The sequence below is a fragment of the Parathielavia appendiculata genome (genome assembly GCF_033297405.1).
Source record: "Parathielavia appendiculata strain CBS 731.68 unplaced genomic scaffold N657scaffold_15, whole genome shotgun sequence".
Classification (NCBI taxonomy): Eukaryota; Fungi; Ascomycota; class Sordariomycetes; order Sordariales; family Chaetomiaceae; genus Parathielavia; species Parathielavia appendiculata.
In genome coordinates, this window is record NW_026944234.1 from 329,579 (window position 1) to 351,641 (window position 22,063).

Here is a 22,063-nt window from a genome sequence, read left to right on the forward strand (position 1 = left end):
TTCGAATCTTACCACGAGAAGTCGCTAGAAGGGAAACTCAACATGATTTGCTTACTTGCAGCAAGTATCATTGCAGCAAACACAGCACGAGGAGGCGCATCTCGGGCAGACGGATGACTTGCAGTTATGTACTCTGCACTCAAAGCAAAGTAGCTTTTCATTCGGACGCATGCTAAGTACCTTGGTATGTAGAAGCAACAAAGGCAGGGAATATTGTGCTCGAGGTTGTTGAGCCTGCCTGCAACTCCAACGTCCAGTCCTCTGCTCATTCCAGCCGCTGGACAAGTCTTTCGTCGCGACAAGTCCGTTTACCGAGCAACGCCGTTTCCCACCACGCCGCAACCATGAAGAGCCGCCAAAATGTTGAGTTCAAGACGCTCGACGGACTAACACTCCGCGGGTGGTTATTCCCCGCTCCTCAGCGAGGGCCGGCCATCATCATGACTCCTGGGGTATTGAAGCACCTACACTGTATCATAACGACGGCTGTCCATTAACACGCCGCAGTTCAACAACGTCAAGGAGATGATCATTTCCGAGGTGGCCGAGTACTTTCATGGCGCCGGCTTCACCGTCTTGAGCTACGACCCGAGATCGATCGGGGAGAGCGACGGCATGCCCCGAAACGAGGCCCACCCGGCACGCAACGTCGAGGACTACCACGATGCCCTGACGTACCTGAAGCAGCACTGGGGCCATCTGGTCGACCCGACCCGCATTGCCTACTGGGGTTACTCGTTTAGTGGCATGGTGGCCCTCTGCGCCGCGGCGCTCGACAAGCGCGCCAAGGCCGTCGTGGCCGTCTCGCCCCTGACCATCTGGGAATTCACCAAGTGGAAGCAGGTGCTCGCCAAGGCCATGAAGGACCGCGAGTCGCGCCTGGCTGGCAACAATCCGGTGCGTTTGCCGATGCTGACCGAGAACGGTGAGCATCCCGCGGGGTTCGGCACCGGCTTCGACGTCGAGGATGTCTATAACATCATCGCGCGCGCGGCCGAGGTGCAGCCGACGTTTGTGGCCGAGACAACGCTCAGCACCTATTACCACATTGCTGCCTTCCAGCCATTCGGCCTGATGTCCCATGTTTCACCCACGCCCGCCATGGTGGTCACGGGAGAGAAAGACTTGGTCTCCCCGGCCGAGCTGCAGAAGACGCTCATCTTCGACGTCTTCAAGGACCCAAAGCGCCATCTCAGCGTGCCCAGCAAGGGGCACATGAACATTTTGAGTGGACAGGATTCGATCAAGGTGCTCGATGCACAGATCAGCTTTCTTCGCGAGTATTTAGGGTAGTGATAAGAAGCGGAAAATACTACACTCGGTTCCCCCATTTGGCTTGTAATAGCGGTACTGCGGATCGTAGGTCTCCTCGCGTATCGAATGTGCAACTCGCTGCATCCCAGATGCAATCGTGATGTGACAGAACCCCTGCAAGCGTGTTTCAACAGCCAACAGCATTGTTCCGTTGACTGCCGTTTCCTACTCAGTGTTGCGCAGCTAACAAGACCATGCCGCCCACATGCAGATATGGATGAATCACCCCGTTCTGTTGGTCATCCGACACAGATGCATGCAACCATCGTTAGGGTAAGTGCCGATCAGAGCGTTACCTTACCTAAACACACTGCTTACTGTACTTCGCCAAGGTACAGTACCTTACACATATAGATAGATGCACGTAGTGTCAGATGCCATCCCCAATTAAATGCTAGATTATGTCCCTATTGAGAACCTTAGATAGGTACCTATGTAATGCTTTTCATCACATGTGCTTAACCTGATCTCAGCCAGAGATTGCATCAATTGTCTCTTTACGTCTTCCTGTTGTATCTTAAACACCTATCAAGCAAACCTGCCCTTCCTTCAAGTTTCGAACAACTCGATTGTATCACCCAACCTTGCCCCGACCGTATGGTACATCTACCTCCACCCATACGTTCCTATCTCTCTCGACCCTAGAAAGGAAAACCAGCATCGATCTATATTCACTGCAAATTCCCCATTCCCACCACCCACCCCGTCACATACCCACAAACTGGATCCTGATAAAAAAAAAAGACTACAAGTACCTTGCCGTAATCAAACGCAAACACCACGAAGACTCACCAAGTCACCTTTGCCCCCTCATACTCTCAAGCAACAACTCAACAACCTCGCCCTGCCCGGCCGACACGGCCAAGAACAGCGGCGTGGCCCCCACGACGTCGGTTGCGTGCGCGTCGGCGCCGTACCGCAGCAGCAGCGTTACCAGCGCCACGTCGCCCAGCTCGGCCGCCACGTGCAGCGCCGTGCGGCCCGTCGCGGCGTCGCGCTCGTCGGGGGGCGCGCCGTGCTTGAGGAGCGACGCCATGATACTGCGGTTGCGGGTGCGGGCTGCGACGTGCAGGAGGGGAGGTACTTGTACACTAGTAGTAGGGCTGATGGGTGTGCTGCTGCTGCTGCTGGTTGTGGTGGTGGTGGTGGTGGTGGTAGCGGTGGGCTGGGAAGTATGTAGAGTTGATGATGGTTGTTGGAAGGAAGAGGCGGTCGAGGCGGTGGTGGTGAGGGACGCGTTAAGGTCGTTGTAGCCTGCTGCTGGGCTGGGTGTTAGGACCGGGGTTGGAGGGAGGGTGCACGTGGTGCTCGTTGCGGTTGGTGGTGTTATTGGTGTTGTTGGTGTGGTTGTTGGTGTTATGCTCGCACCGAGGCTGCCCAGCGGCAGTGGGTGAATGGGGCTGCCGCTGCTGGTAACTGGAGTGAGGACGCCGCTCGCTATTAGGGGCGTCGGGGGCGTTGGGTAGCTGGATAGAGACGCAACCGTCGAGCTGCTGTTGTTGAGCGACGGCGGCGAAGCGATGGTGGAGGGCGCTACATCGGGGGAAAACGGAACTGGGAGAGCGCAGTATTCCGGGTACTGAGCACTATCGAGTGCCTCCGGGTACGCCGTATACCCCTCGATTTCTGTTCCTGGTGGTGGACACGGTGCTCCGGTGAAGAGACCTACGGCGCCGTCAGCGGCGCACTCTGTGCTGCCCAGCTCGAAAGGGCAGCCAATGTCTGCAGCGTTGTAAGGGGGGCCGCTCCATACATCAAACTCGAATTCGGTCTCTAATCTTTTGCTCTGAGCTTTTCTCTCTGCAAGCCGGGTTTGTCTGAGAGTCTGATCAGATGGAAACAAGTGGACCAGACGACGGCTGTCACGGTCTGGTGGCACACTTACCCCTGAACTTGCGTTGGGCAATGCGGTTCTGCAAGCGGCGACGCTCTGAGATTTGCGGCTTTGGATTTGCTACGAGTTTAACTTCGTCGGCCTCGCCCATATCCATGTTGGGAACCGCAGTTGGGATCAAAACGCGAGGAGTGCAGAGGACTTGGCTGCACTTCACAGGCACCTCAGGTAACCACCGGCAGTTTTAAGGTCCTAACAAACCTTATTTGCACGCATTCTCGGAGGTTTCTCTCCTCTACGCCGCTCGCTTGCATATGAGAGCCAGGCACTCATTGGCTGCCCAGAACTTCTGGGCTCCTGGGCACTTACGCAAACCTCCCCGGCTCATACCGGGCCAAATCTGCCTTGAAGTCTGTCCAAAAGAATGGGCGTATAGGGTTGCAATCTACCTTATGCATGGTGAGAAGGGATCGCTGAGAAGGAAAACAAAAAGTCCAAAACAAGTTCCGCCCCCCGACTCACGGATTGGCTGCCATGGGCACGGCTTCCTTTCAAGTAAACTACATACAAGAGCTAGCCAGCCATTGTTTCATATTTTTATAGGCACCTACATGTATCTACCTGCTCAGCTGCCCGAGAGCACTGTGTCCATGACAAACGACAAAAGCCCGGAAGGATATGTGAGGCGGACAGCAAAGATGATGCCAAGAAATTTACCGCAAAGCGGTGGAATCTGCGTGCATCAGGAGATCTAAACGGCAAGATAAGGGGTGACGCGGCAGGGCGGGTATGCAACCTACCTTACTTCTAATTGTGTGTACTGTACAGATGTAGAACAAGCGATCCCGGAAGCCCGATGCGACTCCCTGGCAAGTCCACACCAAACCGTTATAGGAGCCAATGACAGGAGAGACAGCTATGGTTACACAGCGTCTCCTCGGTCAAATTTCTTTCCAGCAACTTCTACCCAGATTCCCATTGCCTTGAGAATGTTAGACGGCCCAATAGAAATACACGCACACCAAGATCCGGATGGGGTAAACTTGCTGAAGGATTCAATGTTGAATCCTACCGTGACACTGCTGTGCTACCCTCTCATTCGAATCTTCGACGATGATGTTCAGCTGAGCATGGACCTTGCGCGACCTGTGAAAGGGCTGGCATTGACTGATGCCACTTAAGTGGTCAACCACCAGCCATAGGCGGACCTTTTAGAGAGGGAAGGACATTCTCAGGCCGCTGGCAAAAAGCAATAAGGATAGCAGTGTGTATGTGCTTTGCCGTATGTGTGTCCATTCACGAGCAGAATTGGATCAGTTACGAAGGCATCCGTGCCAAGGCCTTGATGTCGGCCCAAACCACTTCGCTTAAGCCATTTTCCCGTAAAGCGGCAGCTTCTCGACCGCCGATCCGTACGCTACGGATTCACTGCTTTCCTGGGGTAGGGCTGACGACAATGGAACAAGCCTTTATACAGGAACTCTCGGTGATATTCCGGGCTCCATACATGTAGACTAACAGGGGGTGATTTCAGCCAGGAACAAGAAAACAAGCATTACCTTATGGTTAGGGGGTCGACTTGCAGATACCGCCATTCTCGAACCTTCTTGCCACCAATCCTAAGGCCCGGCGAGTATAGGACCCATGGTGTGGTGGGATGCAGGATTGTGGTGCTGACGGGGCACTCAGCGGCTGGTCGGTTCGGCGATTTTGAAGCCTCAACAAGTGCACTCCGTAACGTCGGTCCACAATCCCTCGGCCAGGCTCGCTGGCTGACAAGCAAAGACTAACCACCGCAAACCAGCCGCCCGCGCACACCAATCCATGGAAAAGTGAGTGGACGGTGTGACCTTCCTGCACACCGGAAGTTGCTCACTCAAGGCTCGCATATTGAGACCGAAATGGGAAGGCGGGCTGGGATTTGATCCCTCGGACTGTTGGTGTGGTTTTCCGAATCTCAATTGTCTGAGCTAGCCTATCAAGTGTCGATGCTATGTTCTTTTACTGCTGTATGCCTGTCTAAAGCAGCTAAGGGGTTGTACAGATTTCAATTATCCAATACAAAAAAAAAGGCTTAAAGAGGTTTGGCTCTACCGATCCAAGTTTAAGTACCAATTGGAAAATACAAAGAAGAACGGCGGGTAGTCGGAGTACTAATACGGATACAGAGGGAGTACACACCCCAACTCAGCCTGCCCGTCACTGCGGGGCAGTGGACGCTGCCCCACAGGGCTCTTAGTCAGCACGCACACCCCCCACGCTTTTCCCTCATTGCAGGTTGCAGGATCTTGCACATCCACGTTCCTGCATCGCCGCTTCGGCGCATTATCAGCGTCTCTATGCCACTCTGCACAACCGGCCGGCCGCATCGGCAGACCACTCCTCGCTACCAACCGAGGTCAAGCCGTAGAAAACGCCATCCGGATCGTACCGCTTCTTGATCTGCTTGAGCCGCGGATAGTTGTGGCCGTAGAAAGCAGCCTGCCAGTCCGGCTGCTGCCAGTTGGCCTCGTTGTTGTACACGCCCGCTCCTGGCGTGGCTTCCTCGAGGACGGGGCGGATGACGTCGTTCAGCTGCCGCTGCAGCGCCGCCGCGTCGGCCCACGGCCGCTGCCAGTCCCAGATGGCCGTGACGATCAGGCTGAGGAAGGCGTCGTGGAAGGCCGGCTGCACCGAGTTCTTAGCCACGGGCGCGATGGCGCGCTGCGCGCCCTGCGTGTTGAGCGCGGTGATGGCGACGTAGAAGTTGCCGTCCGCGGTGGCGGAGCGGATGGCTTCGGTGACGGCCGTCGCGTTGCGCGCCCAGTTGCTGCGCGACACGAACCGGCCGCCAATGACGGGTGGGAGGAGAATGCCCGCCGTGAAGGGCTCGACCGTGGCGCTGTAGAGGCCCGCGTAGCTCGTATCGTCGTAGACTTCCAGGCTCAGCGACTCGGCCGTCAGCGCCGGGCTCGCCTGTGCAAGGGCGGTCAAGACAGGCGCCAGGTATGCGCGCAGTTGCTGCTTGTCGGCCCCCGGCACCATCAGCCCAAAGAGAAGCGCGGTTTGGTTGGTGACCTGCAACTGCCCGACAGCGCCGTGATCGTCGACCAGGGGTTGCAGCTGCGCGAGAAGCACGCCAACCGACTTCCAGTAACTGTTGGCGCCGCCCGTGACGCTGGTGTTGAAGGACAGGCGAGCAAGTGCAATCTCGCCATCCGGGAACACTCTCACCGTCATGGAAAGTACGACACCGTAGGTGCCGCCGCCGCCGCCGCTGAGTGCCCAGTACAGATCCGAGTTCCGCGTTGGCGTGGCCACAATATGCTGCCCGGCGGCCGTCACCACCTCCCACTCCAGCACGTTGTCGGCGCCGAGTCCGTAGAGGCCCGACAGAAACGAGTGGCCGCCGCCCTGCGTAAACCCGCCGACGGGACCGACGGTCGGACAGGAGCCTACGACAATGCGATAGCCGTTCTGTCCTGCGAACTCGGCCGCTTCCTTCCCGTTCACGCCGGCACCGATCTTGATGGCGGGGCCTCGGTAGTACGTTGCTTTGTACCGAGGGATCACCTCCTTGGTCTTGAGATTGCGGGTCCACAGTGACAACGCACCTTTGCCGGTGCTTTTGCCAAAGAAACTATTGCACAAGTCAGCCGTCTGGCTCATCAGATAATCGACAAGTCAGGGCATGTTACGCACTCGTGCCCGGAGTTTTTGACGACTAGTCGGATGTTGTTCTGCTTCGCAAACGCAATCCCGGCAGCAACATCGTCGGCACTGCGGACGTCGATCGAGTAGCTTGCATAGTTGCCCAGGTCACACGGCAGGGATCTCTCGGTGAAGGGTACGCAGGACTGATTCTGGAACCACGGGGCCAGGATCTCGGCTGGCAGATTCGTCCTGCCCTGAGTCAGCAAAGCTGTCGATGCGTGACGCGTCGCCAATGCCGGCAGCGGCTGGCGGCGGAACAAGCGGAGTTCCTACATGATACCTGCCAGATTCCACTGTTGTGTAACCTGAGCGCAACCATCGGCAGAGTAGCTCGGGTCGTGGCACACTCGGGCGATGGGGACCGTGGCGATTAGTATCCCGCCTACCGTGTCGTTCAGACGATTCCAGGTCTCGGCAGTGGGCCAGCGTGCGTCGCCTGGTATGTTCCTGCAGCTCGCTCGAGAATCCCAAGTGGTAGCATGACCTGTCACCGCCGCTGCGGCGAATTGTACAAAGAGGAGGAACCCAATGAGAGCCGGGTACATTGATTCTTCTAGTTCCACTGAACTAGACACAAAGACAACCTGGAACGTATAAATGTAGTAGTAACGAGGGGCGCAACGTGTGCTTACCGTCCTGAGACTTACAATTGATGGACGCAGACCCTTGGGAACTGAACTTATATGCCCACCTATCTCAGCTACCTACCACGATCCATATCCTTCAGCCATAAACACAGCCCTGCCTGGGCTTTGCCTCATTCAGCTCGCTAGACGCTGAAGGATTACTCCGAGTGAAATGTTCAAGACTAAGGGGTGACATGGTGGCGCCACTCCTCAAGCTGCGCCGTACCATACGTACACTGTCTTGAATTCCGTCTCTCGGCTTCCAGCAATGTTAGCGAGGTATAGTGACCGGGGCAGTGACCCAGTGAGGAGGCAGAGAGTGGCTTGCGCCCACGGGGCAGGAGAACTTCGTTTTCCATGGGCTTCCACACCAAAGCCACCCCTGCCTAGGGTGTAAGCAGGCTGCAGTCTTGCGGCTGGGGTTACATTTCACCCTCGCCAAGGCTGGCGTTCCATTAAAAGCAGCGGCGTGTACGGAATAAGCTTGAAGCCTTGCCCCGGGCCATTATGCAGGTTCTTGCTATCTGACTCGGAGCTTTGCGGAAGAATCCGTGATGGATTGCAAAACGAACTCCGAGGAGTACGTCAAATTCCACACTATGTGCGTAATCTACACGTACTTGGGATACTGCATGGAGTATCCCCTCGGCTGTACACGCTAGTCCGTCTACGCTGCGCGCTTGTTTAACTCAAGGCGCGGATCTGTTGAAGCAACTTTTGCAATAACAGTTTAAGAAGAGTGTAACCAGGGGGTTGGGCGGAAGGAGGAAAGGAGCACAAATCAAACACTAGGTAGCCAGCAAAGAATGGCCACCGCTGAGGAAGTCATGAGATCCCAATGTATTTTTTAGAAACTAACAATGCCCTAGGACTGAAAATGACCGAGATGATGGCTTTCGTCGCCAAACAGGATTCAGCCTGCATAGATACACGAGCAAGCTTAATCTCATTACTAGCCACACACGTACAATACACTGGCATCCAGAGGTCCACGCGCTGCTCACCACGGAATCTCCTCGTCGTCGATGATGTTGAGGAACTTTCCCGAAGTCTTTTCACGTGTTGCTTGGTCGATCTGGTAGAACATCAGGATCAGCCAGTGAACGCTCAAGCTTTTCTGCGGCTAGACTCACCGTGCTGAGCAGCTTCGAGCTGCACTGCTCCAGTGTGACGGGGGCCTTTTCCAGTCCCAAGAGCTTCGCGCTCGAATTACCCATATCCGATTGGACCAGCCTAGTTTGGGTGTCAGTCACTCACAACGAAAACTTGAATCCATTCACTTGGCGGCTCCGAACTCACCCAGGATGGACGGCAAAGGCAATCAAGGACGGGTTGCCAGCATGGATTGAACTTTCCAGGAGGGTTAGCTGATTTTATTTCCCGGTCGTCGGTGGTAGGTCTACTTACACGGTGAACCAGTTCAAACCGGCTTTGGCAACGCCATACGCGCCGATGCCCGCAACGCCGTATGCCTCCAGCTTGCCAATTGACCCGACAGCCGACGAGACGGAAACCCACCTGGGTGCGCTTGACTTGTCCAGCAGCGGCTTCACGGCCTGGTAAAGGAGAATGGGTCCGAGCGTGTTGATCTGGAAACCCTCCTCCACGTCCTTGGGGTTGGCCACATCTAGGGGCGCCAGAGGCGGGCAGGTGCCGGCGTTGGCAATGACAATGTCGACATGGTCCACGCCGGCGGCCTTGATCTCGTCGACAGCCTTGTGCGGGTCCGACTTGGAGGCCGACTCGATGCTGACGAGGATGAGCTTAGATCCGCTCGCGGCGGGCAGGCTCCTGAGATGCTGGTACTTGGCGTCGTCCTTGTTGCGGACACTCCCGATGACGGTGTGGTTGGGACGGGCCAGGTACGCCTCCGCGAGGGCCCGGCCGATGCCCCGGCCCACGCCAGTAATGAAGACGACGGTTGCCATGGTTGCGCGCAGGAAGGATTGCTTATTGTTACCCGGAAACAACTTGAACTCGGCCTGATGGAATTAGCTCCAGACTGCTTCGAAGGCCCCTTGGGTTGAAAACTTGTAAAATAGAAGTGCTGCACTTTCCATGCTTCCATCTCTTTCTAAGCCCCATGAGGTGATTTCTAAGCATATCTCCTTTTGTATCTTGCGTCTCTGCATTTCACACAGTAACACAGTATACTATACAACAATGGGAAACACAGTGCCGCCTTTGACGTCCGCCCGTGCAACTGGGTGCCCTTTCTTTCTGAGCTGAAACTACGCTAAATTACACGGCCTAGACAGTTTGCCAGGCCGGTCCTGCTGGTGTGCCATAATCATGCGTAAGGTATTGTACCTCACCTTATGCAGTGCGGATAAGCATGCAGATCCGTGTTTCATCCCGCGCAGACTGCTCGCACCATCCGATCCCTGCCGCTGCTCTTCATCCCGCTGCACCCGGAGACCCCGTCCGGAGCGACGCTATCTCTAAACCTTGTTTTCACGACAAGACGGGGCCGCAAGCCTGCAGCAAGCTTACACCTCCTGAATAGTCGAGACCCGCTGTATTATGTGCCATGCGCACAGTGCTGTCAGCACATCAAACAGACCATTGGGAGCATCGTAACAACGTTTGCCTCAAAGCTAAACATGAAGCGTTGACCTCGGCTGGGCGGGCGTGGGACGTAGAATGGGGTTACCTTTTATCTTGATGGCGACGGCTCTCAAATCCTGCTTCGGCAGCAGTACCATGTGTGCAGCTCTCCTCGACCCTGGAAGTGATACGACCTTCAGGCACAATGGGCGTTTCGCAACTTGAACATGTCCGCTTGTCGGCGACTTTGGCCAAACTCGCCCCAGCTCAGGTCGCAGCGATACTGGGCCTAGGGCTCGTCCTGTACGCCGTTGGTTTGGGCGTCTACCGCCTATACTTCAGCCCGCTTGCCAAGTTTCCAGGGCCCAAACTCGCCGCGCTCACGCACTGGTATGAGGTCTGGTATGACCTCTTCGCCAACGGCGGCGGTGGCCAGTTCGCCTGGAAGGTCAAGGAGATGCACGATAAGTATGGCCCCATTGTGAGGGTCAACCCGGACGAGGTGCACATCGACGACCCGGAGTTCTGGAACGAGGTCTACTGCGCCAGCACGCCGTCCAAGCCCATGGACAAGTCGGGCAAGTTCAAATATCGCTTCGGCATCCCCGAGGCCACCTTCAGCACCACCCATGCCGAGCAGCACCGCGCCCGGCGCGCTGCCCTGGCCCCGTTCTTCTCCATGCAGCGGATCCGGAGCCTCAACCCCAAGATCTCCGAGATTGTCGAGCGCATCTCGTACCGCCTGTCCACCGAGTATGCCGGCACCGGCCGCGTCCTCAACGTGTCCGACATGTGGTCAAGTCTGACCATCGATGTGACCTCGGACCTGGCCTTCAGCCGCTCCGTCAACTGCTCGGCCGCCCCGGACTTCAAGTCGCCGCTCTCCACGGGGATGCAAAATATCATCTGGGCCGGCCATTGGAACGCCCATTTCAAGATTCTTGTCGACCTGATGAATTGGCTACCAGACTGGCTGTTGGGCACGCTGATTCCGCCTTTCAAACCAGTGCTCGAGTTCCGAGAGGTGAGCCTCTTCCTCCCCCGGATGACGCGATGATCTGACACCAGCCACTAACCTGGGCCTTGGGGGCGCGCAGACAACTCGCCAGCAAATCAAAGACATCCTCTCGGGCAAGAACCCCAAGAGCGAGTACGCGGAGCATCCGACCATTTTTCACGACATCCTTGCCTCCAACCTGCCGCCCGAGGAGCTTACGCTCAAGCGGCTGACGGACGAGGCCATCAGCCTCAACGGGGCGGGCATGGAAACGACCAAGTGGACGCTGACCGTGGCCACATTCCACATCCTCGATAACCCCCACGTGCAGACCCGGCTCAAGGCCGAGCTGGCCGAGGCCATGCCGGACCCGGCCAACATCCTCCCGTGGGTCGAACTCGAGAAGCTTCCGTATCTGACCGGCGTCATCCAGGAGAGTGCGTACCCCAGAGCCCTTCCGGCCTCCACAACCCCAAGCCTCCTCACCCCACCCCGAACCTTTCTATAGTCTTGCTGACGACCCTTCCCACAGGCCTCCGTCTCTCATACGGCCAAGTCCAGCGCATCCCGCGCGTCAACCGGCTGCACCCTTGGAAATACAAGGACTGGTTGATCCCGCCGGGCGTCGCCGTCGGCATGGACGCGTTCCACATGCACACCAACTCGGACGTGTTCCCGGACCCTCAACAGTTCAAGCCCGAACGCTGGCTCGGCAACCCCAGGGGCCCCGGCGACAAACACCCGCTGACCAACTACCTGGTCCCCTTCGGCCGCGGGTCGCGCGTGTGCCTGGGCATGCCGCTGGCCTACATGGAGCTGTACGTCGCGCTGGCCACCATCTTCCGCCGCCACGAGCTCGAGCTGTTCGAGACGGACCGGAGCGATGCCGATTTTGTGCTGGACATTGTCATGCCCATGCCCAAGCGCGGTAGTAAGGGTGTTAGGGTGACTGTCAAGCGGTGAGCTTGAGCATGTCTGGTGGGGAGGTGAGCAAGCTACATCGCCTGCGGTGCGTTGTGGAATAGGTGCACTCCGGAATCTGGCGATGCAGAAATATGCCTTTATTTTGTGGATGTTAGATGCAGAGTGCCCTGTGAAAGATGGCTCTGGTGGGAGGGAAAAGCCACTGCACTAAATGTGGGGCTAAACCAGTCTGCAGAGAGAGCCGATAGAATCGATGAAGCGAATCCCTAACTGGGTGTGTCCGGAGGCGGTTCTTTTTGCGACGGGTGTAAGTGAAAATGGGAACATGAAAGGAAGGAGGTTAGCCAGACCACGGAAAGAACGTTTTGGCGCTGGAACAATAATACTGGATAGTGCAATGCTTGCCCATGGTGAGGATTTCGCATCGGACCGGGGTACCAGGCTAACAGCGGATGACTCCTGAATTAAATCGGGTGCATGGACAGATGAGTTGCAGTACACTACGGCCACAACAATGGAGATGGCGAGTATCTGTCGTGGTGTTCATGTTGAATGTGTGCTTTGTACCGTAGCAAGAAGAGTTGAGCGGCTTCATCGTCCTTGATGATCAAGATGAGGTGCCGGACAGAGCACCCTTCCAGTTTCCACCTACGGAAACCTCAACTAGCATTAAGCTAGCGCGTCTCCAAAGTAAGGTAAGCTGGTCTATCTTTCGACCCACCAGCCCTGTCGCCTTGACTTTACCCGGTTTTACATGGTTCGGATGCCTTTCTTGAGGCTTAGCTGCATGTGTACCCCGGATTCTGTGACCGGGCGTCCTTCTTTGGGTTCGGGATGCGGCGTCCCCTGATCTGGTAATGGAGCCCTGTGGAGACTCGCTATTGGAGCGCTTCCTTCATTTTGATTTTGCCTCGGCAAAATGCAACCACAACCTCCTTCGCTCACTCTGGCGAGCTGGTTGGCGATGTTCTGGCAGTGAAAACTCGCTTGGTCACCATGCGTCAGATCTCCAGAACGACTTTCCACCGCCTCGCTTGCTGCGCGTGCGACGCTGGGGTCCTTCGATACCGGCTCAACGCACCGCATGCGACCTCGGCGACTTCGACTACCTTACCTAAGGTAACTAGTGCACATACTTGGACAACATGCCGATCTGTTTAACATGCCGATTCAGCTGCCGGCCGACATGGGTGACAAGGCGGAGCCTCGATCCGCTTGCTCGGCGCTACTCCACGACGACAGAAACGGCCAATTCGGTCCGTCCTCCGTCCTCCTAATCCAGTAGTCAACTGCGTGTAAGTATGGGGCACGTATATTAGAGCTGTGTAGGTCCGGCATTGATCTCGTCGTCACGCAGCTCTCCGGTACCTCAAGGTCCATCTATCTTTATCCATTGCCTTGTCAAAAGAGGAAACAAAGAGACATCGCCATGAAGCTCACAAAGTACGAGTCGGCAGCTCTGGCATTGCTCGCGGCGGTCCCCTCTGTGCAAGCCGCGTGTAGCCTTCCGTCCACCTACAAGTGGACTTCGACCGGAGCCCTCGCGACGCCCAAGTCGGGTTGGGCCTCCCTCAAAGATGTAAGTGACAATATCCTTCTCTTTTCCTTTTTTTTCAATTCTTTTGCGTTCACTGTTTATACCCGTTTATGGGCTCCTCAGGGGCCGGGCTGCTCCCGAGAGGAGAGTGCACTTGCTGCCGAAACCCTCCACACACCTCGGCTGACTGGACATTTTTGATAGTTTACCCATGTCCCTTACAACGGAAAGCACCTGGTGTATGCAACAACCCACAATATGGGAACTAGCTATCTCTCCATGAACTTTGGCCTATTCACGAACTGGTCCGACATGGCCTCGGCGAGCCAGAATGCCATGACTTCGGTCACCGCCGTTGCGCCGACCCTCTTCTACTTCTCGCCCAAGAACATCTGGATCCTTGCCTATCAATGGGGTGCCACCGCCTTCTCCTACCGCACGTCGACCGACCCTACCAACCCGAACGGATGGTCCGCCGCACAGCCGCTGTTCTCAGGCACCATCACGGGATCCAACACGGGCCCCATTGACCAGACCCTGATCGGCGATGACACCCACATGTACCTGTTCTTTGCCGGCGACAACGGCAAGATCTACCGGGCCAGCATGCCGATTGGGAACTTCCCGGGCAACTTTGGCACTGCATCGACCGTCATCATGAGCGGCGCGACCTACGACCTCTTCGAGGCCGTCCAGGTCTACAAGGTCAAGGACCAGAACCAATACCTCATGTTGGTCGAGTCCATCGGCTCCAATGGGCGCTACTTCCGCTCCTACACGGCCACCAGCCTCAGCGGCTCCTGGACGCCCCAGGCCACGAGCGAGAGCGCACCCTTCGCCGGCAAGGCCAACAGCGGCGCCACGTGGACCAACGACATCAGCCACGGCGACCTGATCCGCGCCACTGCGGACCAGACCATGACCATCGACCCCTGCAACCTGCAGCTGCTCTACCAGGGCCGCGACCCCAGGTCCGACAGCAGCAACTACGACCTCCTGGCTTACCGCCCGGGCCTCCTCACCTTGCAGGGCGCCAACGGCGGCGGATCCCCGGGCACCACGACCACCAAGCCATCCCCGACCACAACGGCTCCCGGCGGTGCCACCCAGACGCGCTATGGCCAGTGTGGCGGGAACGGATACACGGGGCCGACTGTCTGCGCGAGCCCCTACAAGTGCACCTATGCGAACGAATGTGAGCCTTTCTCTCTCCTTTCTCATTCTCGTAATCCTGTTGTTGGGTTTAAAATATGAGCGCACTAACGAGATCACGCCGCAGGGTACTCCCAGTGTCTGTGAAGTGTGAAGCAGCAGGAAAAAGCCGGTGAACGTGACCCCCGGGATCGATGATGGCACAGAGTCGGGAATTCTAGGGGTTGCAAGGGCCATGACACCAGAAGAGGGTTTACAGGTTCGATTGTCCATAGTTTACGTGCGAAGTACATAACGTGGCTTATTGTTACTGAGAGTTTTGCATTATCTGAGCTGTGATCAAGGTTTCAAGCCGACTCATCGACGCCAGTCACCGCCCTGCGTCTTGGCCCGCATCAAAGCAGATGGACATGATAGGTGACACGAAGTACGGACGTTGCTGGAGCACCTGCTCGTCTAACAGCCGGTATCACTCTCATTGGATGAGCCGAAATAGAGGAGCAGACTCAGTCCCGTTCGCTCGCATGTGCCGTCTCTTGCCTTGTCCAGTGGAGATAACGAAGCTGAATGCTGTCGTTTTGGGACCTGGATAGGGCAGACGGCTATACCCTGTCCAGTCAGCAGCATCCTGGCAAACTTTGTTTCAACCCCTGATATGGCTCCACGTTCTTGTTTCAGCTAGTCTCCAACACGGTGTTCGAGATTTAGGCAAAACGGTCCGGGGAGCATTGCCGAGCTTAAAGCTCCACTGAGCTGAGAGAATCACGACCACATCGTACCCGACAGTATTCGTCCTCTGATCTGACCTACCTTCTAGAGATCAGATCACATGGGTACTGTACGCAGCCAGGCCATGTCGCCAGGACTTTCGGCTACCTTGTTTTGACTGAGTCGGAGTACTTCGATTCACTCCGAAGCTATGAACGGTAAGATATGTCTAGCGGACCCTTATGACCCTCTACAGTCTATCGTCCATACCGAACACGTTACCCGAGGGCCAAGTCCTGGAAGCATCCTCCAGGCTGCATCTCGGGCCGACTGGCGTTCTGAGAACATTCTAGCTGCAGATATCAAGTGCAGATACACACCCCAGCAAGCTGGCCTTGGAGAGTGGGGCTACTCGCGCGCCCACCTGCACCCACGCCCAAGCTGTGTCAGCGACTGTCAGCGCAACCGAAATTGCACAGGTTCGACCTATGTGGTCTTGTCGGAGCGGTCAGGCTCGCCAAGTTTTGTAGCTGCAGAGTAGGCCGGAGTCTTGGTGGGGTTGACCCTGGACCTCCATCACCAGGCCGCCTGCCTCGGCAGTTGAACTTGTCGGAGTATCAAACCATTAAGTTGACGTTGAGAGGAACGAACCACGATGATAAATAAGGCAATGGGGTCCTACTGTTGTTCCTCGAGGTTCTCTTTTGACCACCCACAGCCTCTCTTTCTGTTGCCATCACCGGCCTTCCCTTCGTTTTGATCTTTCGACAAGATCACCTGCCATTCCGTTCTCTTCATTAGCGCATCGACTTGACGTCCGTTCGTTTTCCCCAACCATTATACGATTCAGAGTTGCTTGTTGAATCACAGTCGCTATTCACTCGAGACTCCATCTTCAAGCACCCGAACTCTCCAACATGAAGACCACAGGCACCCTTGCGGCCATCCTCGGCCTCGTCTCAACCGCCACTGCGCACTACACTTTTGATAAGCTCCTGGTCAATGATAAGCAGGTCGGCGGAGATAATACATACATCCGGAAGCACACGAATGGCTATATGCCCATCAAGTTCAAAAATGCGCCTTCGGGTTCCATTTCGCCGCTCGATGCCGACTTCTCGTGCAACAAGGGCGCCACGGGGGCTGCTCAGGTGATCACGGTCAAAGCCGGGGACAAGATAGGGCTTCGCCAGGCTTTTGGCGCCAACGCGATTCAGCACCCGGGCCCGTCGCAGATCTACATCTCGCCCGTCACCAACGCAAAGACGGACAAGGGCAACGACTGGTACAAGATCCACCAGTCCCTAGTGTGCCGCCAGGGCTCCGCCGAGAGCTTCCGGACCAACGCCTGGTGCAGCTGGGGCGAGAATAACGTCTGGGCCGTCATCCCGTCCACCATCCCCAACGGCCAGTACCTCCTCCGCGGCGAGCACATCGGCCTACACGGGGCGCACGACGGCCAGGCCGAGTTCTATGTCGCCTGCGCCCAGATTCATGTCACGGGCAACACGGCCACCAGCATGCCCGGCAAGTCGGTCAAGTTCCCCGGCGCTTACCAGCCGACCGACGGGCCCCTCAACTTTAGCCTCTGGGGCCGTTCCACCTCGTACCCCGTGGCTCCGGGTCCAGACGTGATTCCCGGCGGCACCATTCGCGGGTCGGCCAACGGTGCTGGCGGCGACAAGCTCCAGACAGTTCCGGGTGGCTCAAGCCCAGCTTCGAACGGAAACGGCGGCGGTAGCAGCAGCATCAGCCGTGCTCCATCGTCGACTTCTCTGGCACCGTCGCCCTCTGCGTCCCGCCCTGTCTCCGTTGTCCTCCCCGCAGTCACGGCCACGCCGGTTTCCACGCCGGTTTCCACGCCTACTCCTTCGGTTCAGCCTAGCAAGGGCAGTGGCTGCCAGCGTTTCCCCCGGCGTGCTGCCTCGGTCCTTGCTGCCGGGGTTGACGCCAGGGCTGGCCTGCAGTAAACGTGCTATGGTTAGGTACCTATTGTGCCATGTCAGCTCTGTGCAGGATGCAACTGCTTGAGGTTGGTAGGGAGGTTGAAGCAGTCACTCAACGTCAACGAGCGTTGGACGGCAAGACTTTGCGAGCAACGCTGTTCCTTCAAAGACTGGAGGTTTGCAGGTGTATTTAGAACATTTCTCTTCTTCATTTCTGTATTTTGCACATAACTTGTAGGCAGCAAGCGGTTGCAGGCCAGCTGTATATATTACTCACAGCGGAACTCCCCAGGGGGGCCCGAAGCACATCACATCACTTACCTGACACACGCCTTCTCCATCGCGAGAATTGCGTGCCAGCCCACACAACATCTTGGACACTGGTACTGCATGGTACTTTCTGACTCCCGTACGAGAGGCATGTCGCACGTCCACCTAGCAGTCATTCAAGCCTCTCTTTCTAACGATAAAGCAATCAACAGGCGGGATGGACTTTGTTAAGGACGAGACTTCTGTCATTCTAACTGAATGCTTCAGCAGGTTGAAGTCCCGGGGTCCCAAATCAGTTAGTAGTATTCATGTGAAAGGAGTTGCGGTTCGATATTTCCCGGCACCGCCGGGCTGCTTGCGTGGCCCCGGCCTAATTCGGCATGTGTTTCGAGTACCAGCTGCCAACAGGAGTCTACCTGGCTGCGCCGCCACAATCTTGGCAATCTAAGTCGGTGAACCCGCACTGGCTGGAGAACGAGGACTGCTCCGACTCCCTCGGACAATCGAGTCTGAGGCTGCCTCGCGTCGCCATGCGGAGTGTGCCTTGGAAGCATGGGCTTACACGAATAAAGGGCCAGGACAGGGCTTGGCACGACCGTGAGGCCAACAACACCAAACCTGACCAAACAGTTATATTCACATAGTTACCTTACCTAACATATATTGGTGTCCATATGTCTCTGACCCGTTGAGAGACTTGACCTCAACAGCTACCATCACCACTACCTCCCCATATTCCACCGGATCACGCCTCAAATCCATCTACTCCAACAGTCCAATGACGCCCCCTCCGCGTCCCCTCCGCGTCCTCATCTCAGGCGCGGGCGTCGCCGGCCCAGCCCTCGCCCTGCACCTCTCCCGCCTCCCGCCGCCCCTGCAATGCAATATCACCATCGTGGAGCGCCGTCCGCGATCCCGCAACAACATAGGTCAACAAATCGACCTGCGCGGCCAGGGGGTCGCCGCGATGCGCAAGCTGGGCATCGAGCGCGCCGTCCGCGCCCGGCTGGTCGACGAGCCCGGCGTGCGCATGCTCGATAGGAGGGGGAAGCTGCAGGCGTACCTGGCGAGCAACAAGTCCGGCCGGGGGGCGCAGACTTTTTCGGCCGAGTGGGAGATCATGCGCGGGGATCTATGCGATGTGTTGTATGAGGCTTGTGAGGCGTTGGGGGAGGAAAGCGTGAGGTTTGTGTTCGGGACGACGGTGGAGGGGTTGGAGCGGCAGCCTGGCGATGGGAAGGGCGCCGTGAGAGTTAGGTTGTCGGATGGGAGTGAGGGCGAGTATGATTTAGTTGTGGGGTGCGATGGGATTGGGTCGAGGGTGAGGAGGGCGATGTTTGGGGGTGGGAGCAAGGACGGGCTGGCTCCGGTGGGCATGGCGTGCGCGTTGTTTACGATCCCGCCGGAGGAGGGGGATGGACCGGCTGCGAACTGGTGCCATTTCCCTGGGCGGAGGTATATCATGACGCGGAGGGATAGAGAGGACTGTCTCAGGGTTGAGTTGGGGTATGCTGGGGACGACCCCGAGCTGAAACGGGCTCTCAAGCACGGCACCGTGGCGGAGCAGAAGGAGGCGTGGGCCAACATCTTCAGGCGCGACATGCTCGATGCGTGGGGAGTGCGCAGAATTACCGACGGGCTCAGTTCGCCGCAGGCAGACGACTTCTACACACAGGAGTTTGCCCAGGTCAAGATTGACAGGTGGTCTGAGGGCAGGTTCGTGCTTCTCGGGGACGCAGCCTTCTGCCCAGCGCCCCTCACTGGCCAGGGAACCTCGATGGCGCTGATCGGGGCCTATGTCCTGGCCGGCGAGATTGCCCGTGCCTGTGGGAAGGGCGCGCAGGGAGAGGTCGTGAACCCGTGGGACAACCTCCCCGTGGCGCTGGCGGCATACGAGACGACGCTGCGGCCGTTTGTGAAGACGATCCACGACATTCCCGTCAGGCGTATTGCCAGGTTCATACTGCCAGAGAGCGCCTGGGTCATCAGCTTCTTCCATTGGGCGTTTTGGCTGTTTACCGTCTTGCGGCTTGACCGGCTCGCCACCTTGTTCATGTCCGACGACACGGGGTCGTGGAAGCTGCCAGACTACCCCGAGTTGCCGGCGCCAAAGGAATGAGCCACAGATTGGACGGTACCTAGGTATTCGAGCATGTTGATCCTCATTCAAAAGGGGAAGGGACAATGCGGCCCTAACCAATGTAAAATACCTAGTGAAATCAATGCCACTCCTACTAACTAGTAAGAAATGAGCAAAAGGATTCAATTTCTAGGCTACAAACTGGCAGTTGACTGACTTTCTAGGACTCAAGGAGAAGCGAATGACACAAGCGGAACATCATCTCGCTTGCATCACCAGCGTGCCTAAGCTCTACAGCCTCCCACACTGCACCGCAAGATGCCCCGGCCCAAAATCCCCATGCTGAACAAAGTGAACCCCCCGAATTCCAAACTTGGTCGACCCTTCGGCGCCCGAGTCCCCCCTCCTCGGCACGCCAAACGCCTTAACGGGAGTCACCCCATGCACCTCCCGCCCTGCCACATTATCCCAGACCCCCGTGGGGCCGGCCTTCCTCCGCCGGGCCTGCTCGTCCGCCTCGTCCTGCCACACCACCAGGCCGCTAGTAACGGCCGCGCGTGTAAACACCTCGCCCAGCTCCCCCGTCGCGCCAGCGCCCCAAAACTGGAAGTAGTACCATGCCCGGTAGTCGCGCGAGTTGGTGACCGACGCCACGATCTGCTCGCCCTGCGGGGTGAAGCCCACCGGCTGTGTGTTGTTGTTGCTACCTGGCGAGGTGGTGCGTGGCTGAGGGTTGTTGTTGCTGTGGCTGTTCAGGCGCACGAGAATGGAGCCCGAGGGCGCGTAGACGAACTTCTCCTCGGGCGGGCGCTCGTCGCCGGTTTCGGTGAACGGGAGCGTCTTCTTGCGGATGCTGCGGGTCTCATGGCAGGTGTGCGGGGCGCGGCGCCATTCGAAGGTCTCGAGGGTCGTGATGGTGCCGTCGTTGGGGTCCGGGATGGGAACTTGGAACTGGAAGGTGACTGGACGACAGCGAGTATGGTCCAGGCTGATTTTCAGGTCGTTTTTGAAGCCGCTGCTTTCAACTTCGCCACTGGCGTCATCAGCGTTGATCGTCAGGTTGTCGGCGGTGGTTTGGCCGATGGCGTTCTCCGCGCTGGAATCGGCATTGATGCTGTCATTGTTGTATACTGTGATGGTGAAGGCGGGGACGTCGTTGTCGATCGGGCGTATGGACCAGGACGGCCAGTTCGACTGGATCGACACAAGGGGCGGGCTCTTGTCCTTCTTGTGGCCAGTGTCGTGCAGAATCAGGTGCCGGGTATGGCTCTCGATGTAGTGGAGGGGCTCCTTGGGGCTGGCGCCGTAAATTTTGAAGCCCTTTGTCCCAGCAAGGCGCACCGCGAAGCGTACCGGCAAGCCGTAAGGGCCAGGAATTGAAAGGGGGTCCTGCCTTGGGCTGCTCTGGGCCATGCCCAGCAATCGAAACATATCTGGGTCTGAATCGCGCTCCCTCTCGAGTCGGATACTGTTGGTTAAGGTAGGCTAGTTGCTGTAGGGAGCTTGGAAGCAAACAGTATCGTAATTGGAAGTAGGAGTAGTCGAAAAAGGCGTATTTTGATACTGCCAGGCAGTACCCCAAATCACTAATAACGCCCGAATCTGTGGCAGCATAACTGATGAAGAGAACGGGGGAGGTACATCGGAAGCTGAGTTGACTAAGATTGAATACGCCTGCTTCATTGTCCGGGTCATGCTTTCCTGCCAGAGCATTGCCATGCGGTGCAAAGGTCCTTCCCTTTATTAGTAGGCTGTGTAAAACACATCCTTGCCAGGTGCGGTCTGCCATTCCCATCAAGCCCTTCCGATGCTTCCGTTGCAACATCCAGGCACTTGGTTGGCAAAACTGGCATCAAGAGGCCCTTTCCGCGACTGAACCGTGGTAAGAAGTGATTTGCTGCCAACTGGTCACGGAACCCGTGGCTCTCTGGCCTCGTTAAGTTGAATGTCCGTTGGCTGGTGAGAGAAGGGTGCTGCCAAAATGAAGTGACACAATGATTATCCGTAGCTCCATTCCACCACCCCCCCAGCCAATGAAACACCGTATTATTGTGTTCCCTGCCGTGGATGCCGGGTATCGACGTGAGAAAGAAAGAAAACGTGCGAACGACAACGGAAATGGAAGAATTGCAGAAGCTCGGGTACTAAGTCTAGCCACTCCGCTCGTAGAAAGAAGATTGGGGTCGCCTACACTTCAACCAGCCGCAATTTCTCTAACTCCTTTCGTTCTCCTTAGCTCCAGAGCCCTCATTGTTTGGGGACCGAGCACCGCCTTCCTTCCTCTCCCGGTCTTCCTTTTGGCCCTCGCTTTTGTCCTCTGAGTTCTTGTCGCCACCCTTCTTCTCGTCACCCTTCTTCTCATCACCCTTCTTCTCATCACCCTTCTTCTCATCACCCTTCTTCTCATCACCCTTCTTCTCATCACCCTTCTTCTC

At 57.0% G+C, this 22,063-nt stretch overlaps 10 protein-coding genes across 10 annotated transcripts in view; 5 read left to right on the forward strand and 5 right to left on the reverse strand.

The window, feature by feature from the left end:
* The first annotated feature begins 17 nt into the window (after positions 1-17).
* On the forward strand, positions 18-1,329 carry N657DRAFT_624852 (DltD N-terminal domain protein). Its single transcript, XM_062790729.1, has 2 exons — positions 18-452; positions 508-1,329. Exons 1-2 carry the CDS (start codon positions 345-347, stop codon positions 1,291-1,293), a joined length of 894 nt encoding a protein of 297 aa, XP_062644463.1. The 5' UTR covers positions 18-344; the 3' UTR covers positions 1,294-1,329.
* A 739-nt stretch (positions 1,330-2,068) lies between these two features.
* N657DRAFT_692901 (uncharacterized protein) lies at positions 2,069-3,305 on the reverse strand (the record flags this gene model as incomplete). The annotated part of the gene is made up of 2 exons (XM_062797188.1): positions 2,069-3,114; positions 3,200-3,305. The coding sequence occupies 2 exons, from the start codon at positions 3,303-3,305 to the stop codon at positions 2,111-2,113; spliced, it is 1,110 nt and encodes a 369-aa protein (XP_062644464.1). The 3' UTR covers positions 2,069-2,110.
* A 1,820-nt stretch (positions 3,306-5,125) lies between these two features.
* N657DRAFT_648879 (FAD-binding domain-containing protein) lies at positions 5,126-7,490 on the reverse strand. Its single transcript, XM_062793605.1, has 3 exons — positions 7,115-7,490; positions 6,830-7,030; positions 5,126-6,767 (listed from the first exon to the last, which is right to left on the reverse strand). Exons 1-3 carry the CDS (start codon positions 7,384-7,386, stop codon positions 5,486-5,488), a joined length of 1,755 nt encoding a protein of 584 aa, XP_062644465.1. The 5' UTR covers positions 7,387-7,490; the 3' UTR covers positions 5,126-5,485.
* A 796-nt stretch (positions 7,491-8,286) lies between these two features.
* Positions 8,287-9,647, reverse strand: N657DRAFT_648880 (NAD(P)-binding protein). The gene is made up of 4 exons (XM_062793606.1): positions 8,875-9,647; positions 8,767-8,817; positions 8,601-8,700; positions 8,287-8,542 (listed from the first exon to the last, which is right to left on the reverse strand). Exons 1-4 carry the CDS (start codon positions 9,393-9,395, stop codon positions 8,468-8,470), a joined length of 747 nt encoding a protein of 248 aa, XP_062644466.1. The 5' UTR covers positions 9,396-9,647; the 3' UTR covers positions 8,287-8,467.
* Positions 9,648-9,885: 238 nt separating this feature from the next.
* N657DRAFT_648882 (cytochrome P450) lies at positions 9,886-12,472 on the forward strand. Its single transcript, XM_062793607.1, has 3 exons — positions 9,886-11,038; positions 11,112-11,448; positions 11,544-12,472. Exons 1-3 carry the CDS (start codon positions 10,220-10,222, stop codon positions 11,972-11,974), a joined length of 1,587 nt encoding a protein of 528 aa, XP_062644467.1. The 5' UTR covers positions 9,886-10,219; the 3' UTR covers positions 11,975-12,472.
* A 472-nt stretch (positions 12,473-12,944) lies between these two features.
* Positions 12,945-15,173, forward strand: N657DRAFT_648884 (carbohydrate-binding module family 1 protein). The gene is made up of 5 exons (XM_062793608.1): positions 12,945-13,054; positions 13,110-13,230; positions 13,293-13,514; positions 13,677-14,667; positions 14,752-15,173. The coding sequence occupies exons 3-5, from the start codon at positions 13,365-13,367 to the stop codon at positions 14,769-14,771; spliced, it is 1,161 nt and encodes a 386-aa protein (XP_062644468.1). The 5' UTR covers positions 12,945-13,054; positions 13,110-13,230; positions 13,293-13,364; the 3' UTR covers positions 14,772-15,173.
* Positions 15,174-16,249: 1,076 nt separating this feature from the next.
* N657DRAFT_552312 (lytic polysaccharide monooxygenase) lies at positions 16,250-17,050 on the forward strand (the record flags this gene model as incomplete). The annotated part of the gene is made up of 1 exon (XM_062787912.1): positions 16,250-17,050. A coding segment is annotated over one exon (801 nt), but the record flags the coding sequence as incomplete, so codon positions are not given.
* A 1,276-nt stretch (positions 17,051-18,326) lies between these two features.
* N657DRAFT_579234 (FAD/NAD(P)-binding domain-containing protein) lies at positions 18,327-19,667 on the forward strand (the record flags this gene model as incomplete). Its single annotated transcript, XM_062789368.1, has 1 exon — positions 18,327-19,667. The coding sequence occupies one exon, from the start codon at positions 18,327-18,329 to the stop codon at positions 19,665-19,667; it is 1,341 nt and encodes a 446-aa protein (XP_062644470.1).
* Positions 19,668-20,120: 453 nt separating this feature from the next.
* Positions 20,121-21,014, reverse strand: N657DRAFT_556553 (uncharacterized protein; the record flags this gene model as incomplete). The annotated part of the gene is made up of 1 exon (XM_062787944.1): positions 20,121-21,014. A coding segment is annotated over one exon (894 nt), but the record flags the coding sequence as incomplete, so codon positions are not given.
* Positions 21,015-21,841: 827 nt separating this feature from the next.
* Positions 21,842-22,063, reverse strand: part of N657DRAFT_636413 (uncharacterized protein) — a gene marked incomplete at both ends in the record, with an annotated part of 1,362 nt that continues 1,140 nt past the window's right edge. The window contains one exon of the mRNA XM_062791422.1: positions 21,842-21,945. Coding sequence (XP_062644472.1) covers positions 21,842-21,945 — 104 coding nt within the window. The remainder of the gene's footprint in view (positions 21,946-22,063) is intronic.